The sequence below is a fragment of the Colossoma macropomum genome, unplaced genomic scaffold (assembly GCF_904425465.1).
Source record: "Colossoma macropomum unplaced genomic scaffold, Colossoma_macropomum, whole genome shotgun sequence".
Lineage (NCBI taxonomy): Eukaryota > Metazoa > Chordata > Actinopteri > Characiformes > Serrasalmidae > Colossoma > Colossoma macropomum.
The window spans coordinates 1,244,084-1,256,682 of record NW_023494804.1 but is presented as its reverse complement, the minus strand read 5'-3'; the positions used below and the strand labels follow the sequence as shown (position 1 = coordinate 1,256,682).

The window sequence follows — 12,599 nt, the reverse complement described above, 5'->3', positions numbered from 1 at the left end:
GAAGCTGGCGAATATCTGAATTAGGGGTGGGTGGTAATAAATAATTGCCCCCTCATATGATGCCCTAAATGTAACTAAAGCCCAGCAGTGAGGAGCTGAACTTTACCCTCCTCTGCTGTCACTGCAGACTGGCAGGGTCGCCTACAGAGCAGCGCTGGTAGCTGTTAAAGAAGTGATGCTCTTTTTATTTGAGGGTCCCATTTCATAGAGGGCTTCAGTCACTACCCCTTATAACTAATTTCCAAGGGGAAGGTAACACCCGAAAACAAGGGGTAGGGGTGAAAATAAGAAATGGGTTTGGGCCTAAGTGCGCTGTATAAATAAATCTCTTATTATGTATTATTATGGTTTTTGTGTTTCCCTCTAATAATTATCATCATTGTTGAATATTAACCTGATTAATAATTATTTAAACAAAAACACTGGTGAGTCTTGTGGCTCTTAGGGCAGGATTGAAGTGGCCCATGTGAACAACAGAGAGATTGAGAGTAAAATTTCCTTATAGTCTCTCTTTGTCTTGTGATGTGTGATGCTTCTCTGTTTCAGGTATCTGCGCCCTTCCATGCTCCAGCACCTGCTGAGAAGACTTGTGTTTGATGTGCCAATTCTCAATGAGTACGCCAAAATGCCACTCAAGGTAAAGTGTGGTCCTCTAGACCTAACAGGTGACTTTCCATACGCCAACACAGGCCTTATCTGTTTAACTGTGCGTGTTATAGCTGTTGACCAATCACTACGAGCGATGCTGGAAGTACTACTGTCTTCCCAACGGCTGGGCGAACTTTGGCGTGTCGTCAGAGGAGGAGCTCCATCTGACCCGGAAACTTTTCTGGGGAATCTTTGAGTCTCTGGCACACAAGGTGAGAACCATGGTATCAACAGTCGAGGTAAACGCTGCAGGTGCTTCTCATGTAGTATCAGGGCATCTGTGTGTTAGTTCTTTTGTAATTCAAACCTGTGGATTTGGCTCTAAACTGATACACACTCCCTGGCCACTTTATCAGAAACACCTTTCTTGTAGATCCTCCTTGCTGGTGCACAGTTACAAACTGCAGCCCATCTTTTGATGCACAGATATAGTGAACCTATAAGGTAAATGTTTCTAATAAAGGGGCCAGTTAGTGGAAACACGAGGTTGATGTTTCTAATAAAGTGGCCAGGTAGTGGAAGCACAAGGTAGGTGTTTCTAATATAGTGTTCAGCTAGTCTATATTATGGTCAGTGGTGACTTTTTTTCCTTTTTTTTACAGAAATTTGATGCCGAACTGTTTAAAATCGCGATGCCCTGCATCTGTGCCATAGCTGGTGCCATACCTCCTGATTATGTGGATGCCAGCTACTCTTCCAAAACAGAGAAGAAAGCTTCTGTTGATGCTGAGGGCAACTTTGATCCCAAACCTGTGGAAACCACCAAGTACATTATATTTTGACATGTTGCATGTGTACTGTGTAGTCATGTAATAATCATTCTGAATTTGTGTGTGTAATTAATTGCACTGCAATAACATTTTGTTTCTCCTGCGCTTTTGTTAGTACGATCATTCCTGAGAAGCTGGACGGATTCATTGACAGATACGCAGAATATACACATGATAAATGGGCTTTTGAGAAGGTGAGTCTCGGCAGATAAACATGAATTAAATGTTTGCTTTTGCCTTCTTAAACACTGAATATCAGATAAAGTTGTGCGAAATGATGTGAAAGTGTTCTGTGTCCCTCACGCTTCCCCAGATCCAAAACAACTGGACGTTCGGTGAGGTGCTGGATGAAAATGCCAAGACTCATCCCATGCTCAGGCCATACAAGACATTTTCTGAAAAGGTAACATGCAGTTGTATCATCGTTTTTTCCTCCTTCTGTAAGCTTCCTGTATTTTTTTTAATCCTGTCTCCTGTGCTGCAGGATAAAGAGATCTACCGTTGGCCCATTAAAGAGTCCATCAAGGCCATGATCGCCTGGGAGTGGACACTGGACAAAGCCAGAGACGGAGATGAGGACAAAGCAGAGAAGAAGGCGGCTCGCAAGATCTCCCAGACTGCGCAGGTACAGAGAGAATATAAAAAAAAACACTGTAGCCTTGAGGAGTAGAGATTTAATACACTGAGCGCTTCATTAAACCACCTCCTTGTTTCTACACTCACTGTTTCACTCTGTAGTTCTACAGTTACAGACTGTAGTCCATCTGTTTCTCTGCATACTTTGTTACCCTGTTCTTCAATGGTCAAGACCCCCATAGGACCCCCACAGAGCAGGTACTATTTGGGTGGTGGATCATTCTCAGCACTGCAGTAACACTGATGTGGTGGTGGTGTGTTAGTGTGTGTTGCGCTGGTCTGAGTGGATCAGACACAGCAGTGCTGCTGGAGTTTTTAAAAACCTGTGTCACTGCTGGACTGAGAACCAAAAACATCCAGCCAGAAGGGTACTGTGGGCAGCATCCTGTGACCACTGAGTGTAGATACCAAGCAGGCGTACCTAAAAAAGTGCCCAGAGTGTGTATATAATACCGTGTCTGGCAACAGATTGTCCTGTTACTGTGATGATAAAGGTTTTCCTTAAGTGAACTGCTGTTTCTTCATCCTCTAGGCAACCTATGACCCCAGCCACGGCTACAGTCCTCAGCCTATAGACATATCAGGCATGACGCTGTCCAGAGAGCTGCAGGTAGAGTCCCATCAAAGAGTGTCCTCATTGTTATCCAGAGAATTTTCACTGAGCTACTCCCAAAATACTGTCTAACACACTGTTCCTGAGAAGAGCATGTATGTGGATGGATTTACATTTGACTGAGGTCACTGAATTTGAGCAAAAGGAAAAAAAGAAATGGTTTTATTGGATAAGACAGACATAGTAACTAATAAATGAATTAAATAGAGTTAATAGTGGATGAGAAAATAGTGTAAAAATAGTAAAAAAAAATCAGTAAGTTCTGATTTTTCTAATCATACAAATCAAACAGTTGTGGTCAGTTTGCCCATTGAATTATCAGTATATACAGTCGTGGTAGGAAGTTTACATACACTCATCATGGACATGAATGTCATGGCAATTTTGGGCTTTCAATGATTCTTTGAACTGTTCTTTTTCTGGGGCAGAAAGAGTGTTCAACATACATCTTTAATAGAAAAAAATAAGTTGGTTCACATGTTTTAATTTTTTGGGGTTTTCTGAAATCAACACAGTCATAATTGTACATACACCATCAAAAATATACATACACCCACTTAGATTATTAACTCTGTGGTGCTGAAAGAAGAGTGGTGAAATATCCAACCAGCATTCTGCCAGAAGCTTGTTGATGGCTATCAAAAGTGTCTGGACAAGGTGCAACTTGATAACGGACATGTAACCAAATATTAGGTGTGCTGTATGTATATTTTTGCCGCTGTATGTAAGATTTTGACCCTGTTTTGATTTCAGAAAACACGAAAAATTGTGCACCATGTTCTTCTTTTCTTTCTACTAAAGATGTATGTTTGACCTTCATTCTACCAGAGAAAAAGAACGGTTCTAAGAAATAACTGAATGCTCAATATTGCCATGACATTCATGTCTACGATGTGTGTAAACTTCCCACCACAGCTGTACATAAGTGGTCACCAACCCTGCACTGCAAAAATCTTGCACTTCGTTAAGTACAATTATCTTAAATATAGTCAATAAATCTAATATTTCTCCTGTTAAGATTGTTGTAAATCTGCCTGTACTCCCAGCCACAGTCTGCCACACCTGCTCCAGCTCATTAATTTGTTCAGAAGTCCTTGATTAGCTGAGTCAGACTCATTAGTGTTACGTAAGAGGGAAACAGCATTTTAGACGAAGGTTGGAACTAAACTCTGCAGTAAAGCAGGTCTGCGGGAGGAGGGATGGAGATCACTGATGTACAGAATACTGTATTCTGTGTACTTCGTTCAGTCTTTATATGCTTTAGGTGTGAGTTGCCATACATGCAATATGTAAACAGTAAAACCCTGAAATGTTCTTCGTCGCCTCTCATTTTTAACTCTGTTTCTCTTGGTTCCTCTGCAGTCCATGGCTGAGCAGCTGGCGGAGAACTACCACAACACCTGGGGCCGCAAGAAGAAGATGGAGCTGCAAGCGAAGGGTTCGGCTCCCTCCTGTCCCTGCTGTGTGGTCCCTCATCGTGTTCAGCTGTGTAATTAACAGACATCTGCTCTCTCTTTTTGCTTATGTCCAGGTGGTGGGACTCATCCTCTGCTGGTGCCTTACGACACGCTGACGGCTAAAGAAAAGGCTCGAGACAGGGAGAAGACCTACGAGCTGCTCAAGTTCTTACAGCTCAACGGATACGCTGTTACGAGGTATGGCACAGGAACAAACGTCAGACTGTTCAGCAAAATGGCAAAAATAAGAAGGATGATATCTGCAGGAAAGCAGAGTAACAAGCAGGTAGTTTATGGAACAGCGGCCGTATCACAGAACCATCTAAACTCTGAAATCTGATCTGTTTGGTCTCCATGACGACTTCAGTACAGACTGAATTTAGGACAGTCTATTATTATCTATTACAGAATAACAGTTTCTAACTTCATAATCTCATCATTAACTTTAGGATGAACCCCAACAGGGTCCTGACTTCTGTTTAAGGTCCGTTTCTATGGTTTTTAGGCAGCTGAGTCAGCAGCATAGTTCACTACCAGCATAATGAGCTCCATTTATTTCTACTGTAAAACGCTGCTTTCACTGTGAGATGATTTTCTTTTCTAACTCTGCGTTTTAAAGATCTCAGACGCTGCAGACTCGATCTCCACCGCCCCTCTGATCACCTTCGTGTGTTAATGTTGATGATGAAATATTACAGTGATGGTGGTGAATAATGAGGAGGCGGAGCTGAACGTGTGTCTGTTTGTTAGGAGGAGTAACGTTAGCGCGCTCGGCTAAAGCGTTTGGGAAATGGAGACTGAAACTGGGGAGCGTCGACACTCTGATAAACAGCAGGGGGCGCTCTCACAGTATTCACAACTCACAGTTTATCACACTTTAGTTTTGACCTTTTTTACATCAGTAACAGCAGCTGTAACATTTTTAACATAATTTTGATGACGTGTTTACGTTTCAGCTGTGTGTGTGTATGGTCGGTTGCTAGGCAACAGACATGACCGTTGACTATCAACTTCAATCGAGTAGGTTAAGATTTCCTAACAGGAGATAAGATGCTGTAAAATTAGATAAGATTCCTAAATTGAGATCAGAAATCTTATCTCGACTTGTCAGATCCTAACTTAGGAGTAACAGAGAGGAAGTTTCTGTAGTACGGCTCCATAATATTTTCAGAGATCTGGGACTGTATTACAGAAACCTCCTATCTTTTATCAACTGTCATAACAATAAAATACAACTGATGTGTGTCTTACATTCCTATTCATGAGATTTTGCTCAGAAAAGTAGTTTGTGGCAAACTGAATAAAAGTCTCTGAATTTTCGTCTTTTTTAGATCACAGCCTTTATGTCTTGTAAATCACAGTATTGCTGTTTTACGTCTTTTCTTTTTTAATACTATAAAATGTCCTTTTTTGTTTAAAGTTTTCAGGATGAATGTGTGTCAGTTTGTAAAACACTTTGATTTCCAATTGTTTGTATGAAGGTTATAATAAAGATGGAACGACTGATTAATAATTTGAGGCACTCCTGCGTGTCGGAGTGTTGATATGTGTGTTTGTTTCTCAGAGGGCTGAAGGACATGGAGAGCGATATCTCCTCTATCGAGAAGCGCTTTGCTTACGGCTTCTTACAGAAACTGCTGAAGTGGATGGACATCGCCCAGGAGTTCATTGCACATCTCGGTATGATAGTCAGACTCTGATGATCTGGACAGGCTGACCAGCTGTGTGTCAGATATTTCTCACAAAATTTTCTACAACTAAATCACGAAAAAACTGAAATACTGATTATCAGTACTAAAACTCAAAGAAAACTGCTTTATGAGAATCTCGGCTCCTTAGCTTCATATACCAAACCTGCTGTAGAAACCTGGGTGTGATCTTAGACTCTAAACTCTGCTTTATCTGCAAAACACAGTCACTAAAGCCCTAACCCTCTCTAAGAGCGACGCAGAGAAACTTGCTGCTGTGTTTGTTCAGCAGAGTTGATCACTGTAATGATCTTCTTACTGGAGAAAAAAGCAGATCCTCTAGAACCCGTACAGAACGCAGCAGCACGGATTCTCACAGCACCAACACAGAGCGCTCATATCCCCCCGTTACACACTGCACTGACCGCCTGGATCTGTTAGAGAGAGTTTAAAGCTCTTCTGCTGTTTTTTAAAGCTCTAAATGCCCTTAAAGCTCCTGACCGTCTGTCTGTTTATGATCTCAGATCTGCAGATTCTGACCTTCTGAACTCCTTCAGTAAAACACAAAAAACGTGGAGAGACTCTTTCAGTTATTCTGCTTCTAAACTGTGGAGCTCAGTTCAGCTTTTATTAGACAGTCGAGCTCAGAGCTCACTTTTAATAAACATCTGAAAACGCAGCTCTTTAACTCAGAGCTTCAGTAAAACTCTACGGCTCTTTAACTCAGAGCTTCATTAAACTCTACGACTCTTTAACTCAGAGCTTCATTAAACTCTACGGCTCTTTAACTCAGAGCTTCAGTAAAACTCTACGACTCTTTAACTCAGAACTTCAGTAAAACTACGACTCTTTAACTCAGAGCTTCATTAAACTCTACGACTCTTTAACTCAGAGCTTCATTAAACTCTACGACTCTTTAACTCAGAGCTTCAGTAAAACTCTACGACTCTTTAACTCAGAGCTTCAGTAAAACTCTACGACTCTTTAACTCAGAGCTTCAGTAAAACTCTACGACTCTTTAACTCAGAGCTTCAGTAAAACTCTACGACTCTTTAACTCAGAGCTTCATTAAACTCTACGACTCTTTAACTCAGAGCTTCAGTAAAACTCTACGACTCTTTAACTCAGAGCTTCAGTAAAACTCTACGACTCTTTAACTCGGAGCTTCAGTAAAACTCTACGACTCTTTAACTCAGAGCTTCAGTAAAACTCTACGACTCTTTAACTCAGCGCTTCAGTAAAACTCTACGACTCTTCAACTCGGAGCTTCAGTAAAACTCTACGACTCTTTAACTCGGAGCTTCAGTAAAACTCTACGACTCTTTAACTCGGAGCTTCAGTAAAACTCTACGGCTCTTTGGTCTTGATCTTAAATTAGTACTCAATTGGTACTCATAATAAAAATGAAAAGTGAAAATTGCTTATATATATATTTGGAGCTCATAAACCAACTCATTTACACTCATAACACTTATTTTGGATTAGAAGGAAAGAACTGCATGAAGCAGAGTGTGTATCATAATTGCATACAGAATGCATTGGTATGCTTTGATATAATCTGTATCAATTTTGGAACATTAGAATTGGTTCTCAATATTTGGTACTAGTTTTATTGTCTGTATTTCACTACCATTAAGTAGTTCTTCCAGTCACTTTTGTTCATTTAGTGTATTTTCAAAAATAATTAGAATTAATGATTGCATTGAATCATTTCCTAAATAATATTTATTGGTGATCTTTGTTGATATTTTCTATAATTTCTGCCCTCGTTTGTGTGGTTTCCTGTGTGCAGAGGCTGTGGTCAGCAGTGGCCGTGTGGAGAAATCACCTCATGAGCAGGAGATCAAGTTCTTTGCCAAGGTTAGACTTTCTAAAAGCCTTTTAAAATCTGATGAAAGTGTAAAAGGTCTGAAAGGCTTCAGCTGCCCTGTTTTCCTTAGTGTTTCAGCAGTGAAAGAGCAAAGCAGCACACCGACTGAATCAGCTCCGCTGAAGAAAGAGCTTGTTCTGTAGTTCGTATGCAGGGTCATGACTGGTGATGAAACCGTTACCGGTTTCAGGGTAAATCACTGTGAAATTCCAGTCGGTTATTTTTACTGTTTCTAATTTTAATGATCATTGAAACCGTGGTCGATTACCACGCTTTGAAAAACTCACCTAAAATACTGTGCAGCATCAACCACAGTTAGCAACAGTCTCACACACAGGCGCGCAGATGCAGCAAGCAGTATGGGTTTGTTTTTTTACCCAATTTTCTCGTATCCAGTTCCACCTGGTGCGAGTGGATCAGACACAGCAGTGCTGCTGGAGTTTTTAAACACTGTGTCCACTCACTGTCCACTCTATTAGACACTCCTACCTTGTCAGTCCACCTTGTAGATGTACAGTCAGAGACGATAGCTCATCTGCTGCTGCACAGTTTGTGTTGGTCATCCTCTAGTCCTTCATCAGTGGTCACAGGACGCTGCCCACAGGACGCTATTGGCTGGATATTTTTGGTTGGTGGACTATTCTCAGTCCAGCAGTGACACTGAGGTGTTTAAAAACTCCAGCAGCACTGCTCTGTCTGATCCACTCACACCAGCACAACACACACCACGTCAGTGTTACTGCAGTGCTGAGAATGACCCACCACCCAAACAGTACCTGCTCTGTGAGGGACCATGGTGGTCCTGACCACTGAAGAACAGGCTAACAAAGTATCAGAGAAACAGATGGACTACAGTCTGTAACTGTAGAACTACAAAGTGCACCTATATAGTAAGTGGAGCTGATAAAATGGACAATGAGCATAGAAACAAGGAGGTGGTCAGAATGTTATACCTGATCGGTGTATTATATTAGGTTATATTATATTAGATTATATTAGACATTTTTATTTATATATATTATATTTTAATAGTAGTGCTTTGAAGCTCAATCACATTAAAAACACAATAAAACGACGGGCTCCCGAGTGGCGCAACCGTCTAAGCGCTGTCCCTCATCAGGAGATCGCGAGTTCGATCCCTGGTGATGCTACAGCCGTCCGTAGCCGGGAGTCCAAGAGAGCACAATTGGCCTCGCTCTCTCTGGGTGTGTGGGATGGCCCCTCCTTCTCCCCCCATCACTCAGCGCGATGCTAGTCAGCGCAGGCGTCTGTTAGCTGACGTAACAGATCTGGCGGTTGGCGCTTTCCTCCGAGCGCGTTCGGCTGTCCAGTGACGTTGCGTGAGCGGCAGTTCGAAAAGAAGCGGTGGTGCTTCACAGGTCTCGGAGGAAGCCTGTGTTAGCCTTCACCCTCCTAGCGTTGATAGCACCGTGTGATTGGGGGAGTCCTAACTAGCGGGTGGAATTGGAGACGACTAAATTGGGGAGAAAATCGGGTAAAAATTAAAAAAAAAAAAACACAATAAAACATTTGAAACTCTCATGGCCACCTTTTAATGCTATTGCACATTTATTATGATTTTCAAATGTTTACTTAAGGTATTGGTTGTATTATTATTTTAAAGTTTATGCAAATAGTACATAGTGCTGCTTATTTTATTTGTGATTCTCAATATAAAACTTGAAGTGATTTCAGTTTGTGTATCAGTAGTTTGTGAACACTTTCAGCACATTTTAACATCACTGCGATACCTATACACTGATAACTAATCATTTTGGTCACTGATATTAAATTTTCATACCGTTTCATCTCTAGTCCTGCCCCTGGCCAGATGTGAAATGAATATTGATTTAATAACTTCCTTTTGTGTTTATCTTCTGCAGATTCTCCTGCCTCTGATAAATCAATACTTCAAGAACCACTGCCTGTACTTCCTGTCCACTCCTGCTAAGATCCTGGGCAGTGGGGGTCATGCGTCCAACAAGGAGAAGGAGATGATCGCCAGGTTAGTACTCACCTCTAACCTCACTTAGAAACGTGTGCAGCTGTTAGGATTTATGGTTTTAGAATTTTCATGCTTTTCTGTTTGTTCTGTATATGAATCTGTGTTCTGTATGATTTTGTCGTCATGGTGACGCCCTTTAGATCGTTCACTTTGAATATTTTCCACATTTTCCTCGTTTTCCTTCCTTCACTCTCTCCATCTTTTCCTTTCCTACTGCAGTATTTTCTGTAAGATGTCTGCTCTGGTCAGACACAGAGTCTTTCTCTTCGGTAAGATACCTGCACCAGTACTGCTGACGTTCTCTTCTGTTCTGCTCTGTTCTACTCTGTTCTACTCTGTTCTGTTCTACTCTGTTCTGTTCTGTTTTGTTCTATTCTGTTCTGCTCTGTTATGTTCTACTCTATTCTATTCTATTCTGTTCTGTTCTTTTTTATCTGTTCTATTCTCTTCTGTTCTATTCTGTTCTAGTCTATTCTTTTCTGTTCTTTCTATTCTATTCTGTGCTCTCCTCTTCTGTTGTCTCCTCTCCTTTCTGTTCTGTTCTATTCTATTCTATTCTACTCTATTCTCTTCTCTTCTGTTCTCTTCTGATCTATTCTATTCTGTGCTCTCCTGTTCTGTTCTATTCTATTCAGTTCAGTTTTATTCTGTTTTGCTCTGTTTTATGCTATTTTTGTTCTATTCTCTTCTGATTTGTTGTATCTGCTCTATTCTGTTCTGTTCTATTGTGTTCTATCTACTCTGTTCTGTTCTGTTCTGTTCTATTCTGTTCAGTTTGGTTCTGTTCTGTTCTACTCTACTGTATTCTTTTATTCTGTTCTTTTCCATTCTGTTCAACTGCATTTAATTCCAGATGCTGTTTTTCTATTCTGTATGCGATTATTCTTATGGATATTTTTACTATTCTATTCTATTTTATTCTATTCCTCCAGTTATAGTATTTTACTATTTGTCACCCATTAGTTTTATAGCGTTTCCTATTCTGTTCTATGTTTCTGTTTCTGTTTAAGTGAAGCAGGTAGTCGTATTATCTGAAGCATCTGAAATTTTGTCTGAATACCGTTTTGATCACTGTGTTTAGGCACAGACGCTCCGGCCATCGTTAACTGTCTTCACATCCTCGCACGCTCACTGGATGCCCGGTTAGTTTGTCACTGCTTGTATGTTTAAATTCAGTAACACATCAGCTGTTGAAAAATAGCTCCTGTCTCAGTCTGCGATTAGTCTTAGACTTGTCTTACTGCTGTGAGTTTCGGACCACGTGTGTAACTGCCGTGTTTGGGTCTGTCTCTGCAGGACGGTGATGAAGTCTGGGCCTGAGATCGTGAAGGCCGGGCTGAGATCTTTCTTCGAGAGTGCAGCTGACGACATTGAAAAGATGGTGGAGAACCTAAAACTGGGCAAAGTGTCGAAGGGCAACCAGGTACGGCCGCATGGTTAGCGCAGATGAGAGCATTAGAAGAATAGTTTACGAAAAAAAAAATGGAAATTTGATTTTTCACTGAAAAATTATTTCAAAGTCTGTGTCCTCTTTATGTTTTTTTATCTGTCTCAGCCAGTGAAAGGTGTGTCCCAGAATATAAACTACACCACCGTCGCCCTCCTGCCCGTCCTCACCTCACTGTTTGACCACATCGCACAGCACCAGTTTGGGGATGATGTTATATGTAAGTAATTATGCACTGAAATAGATTACATTTATTCACCTATTAGGAAATACTCTATATAACCAAAGGTACGTGGACACCCCTCTTAATTACTGAGATTAGGTGTTTCAGCCACACCCATTGCTAACAGATGTATAAAATCCAGCACATGGCCTTGCAGTCTCCACAGACAAACACTGGCAGTAGAGGGTCACACTGAAGAGCTCAGTGACTTCAAACACGGCACTGTCGAAGGTTGTTATCTTTGCTACAAGCCAGTTTGTGAGGTTTCTGTCCTGCTAGATCTGCCCCAGACAACTGTAAGTGCTATTATTGTGAAATGGAAGCGTCTAGGAGCAACAGCAGCTTCTGTTGAATCTCTCACTACAGAGCTCCAAACTGCCTCTGGAAGCAACATCAGCACAAGAACTGAGCATCAGGACCTTCATGAAATGGGTCTCCATGGCTGAGCAGCTACACACAAGCCTAAGATCACTATGTTCAATGCCAAGTGTCGGCTGGAGTGGTGTAAAGTGTCGCCATTGGACTCTGGATCAGTGGAAATGTGTTCTCTGGAGTGATGAATCAGCTTCTCTATCTGTCAGTCTGATGATGAATCTGGGTTTGGTGGATGCCAGGAGGGCATTACCTACCGGAATGCAGAGCCAACAGTACAGTGTGTTGGAGGAGGGATGATGGGCTGGGCTGTTTTTCAGGGTTTGGGCCCCTCAGTTCCAGTGAAGGATGATGTTAAAGACATTTTACACAGTTATATGACAGCAGTTTGGGAAGAGCCTTTCCTGTTCCAGCATGACTGAGCCCCTGTACACATAAAAAAAGCTTCATAAAGACATGGTGTGGCCAGTTTGGTGTGGAGGAACTCCAGTGACCTGCACAGAACCCTGACCTAAACCCCGCTGAACACCTTTGGGTGAACTGGAACGGAGATTGTGAGCCAGACCCTCTCGTCCAGCATCAGTGTCTGACCTCACAAATGCTCTTTTGACGAAATGGGCACAAATTCCCACAGACACTCCAACATCTTGTAGAAAGCCTCCCAGAAGAGTGGAGGCTGTTATAGCTGCAGAGGGGGGCAACTCTATATTAATGCCTGTGGATTTGGAATGGGATGTTCAGCATGATGTATAAGTGTCCACAAACCTTTTAGCCAAAGAATGTCTATACATATTGTAGCACGGCATGTGCTACCCCGGGCTCAAGGAGGACGCTGGAGGCCGGGTTTAGGGTTGCAGCAGCCATCTCTTT

The 12,599-nt window shown here is 41.7% G+C and overlaps 1 protein-coding gene across 1 annotated transcript in view; it reads left to right on the top strand.

Annotated features, from left to right (window-relative positions):
* The window catches only part of ryr1a (ryanodine receptor 1a (skeletal)), a 143,468-nt gene that overhangs the window by 64,659 nt on the left and 66,210 nt on the right, over positions 1-12,599 (top strand). Inside the window, 16 exon segments of the mRNA XM_036594491.1 lie at positions 547-637; positions 720-860; positions 1,251-1,414; positions 1,534-1,612; positions 1,732-1,821; positions 1,903-2,043; positions 2,587-2,664; positions 4,030-4,105; positions 4,199-4,322; positions 5,689-5,804; positions 7,605-7,672; positions 9,566-9,687; positions 9,907-9,956; positions 10,769-10,829; positions 10,984-11,110; positions 11,243-11,354. Coding sequence (XP_036450384.1) covers positions 547-637; positions 720-860; positions 1,251-1,414; positions 1,534-1,612; positions 1,732-1,821; positions 1,903-2,043; positions 2,587-2,664; positions 4,030-4,105; positions 4,199-4,322; positions 5,689-5,804; positions 7,605-7,672; positions 9,566-9,687; positions 9,907-9,956; positions 10,769-10,829; positions 10,984-11,110; positions 11,243-11,354 — 1,640 coding nt within the window.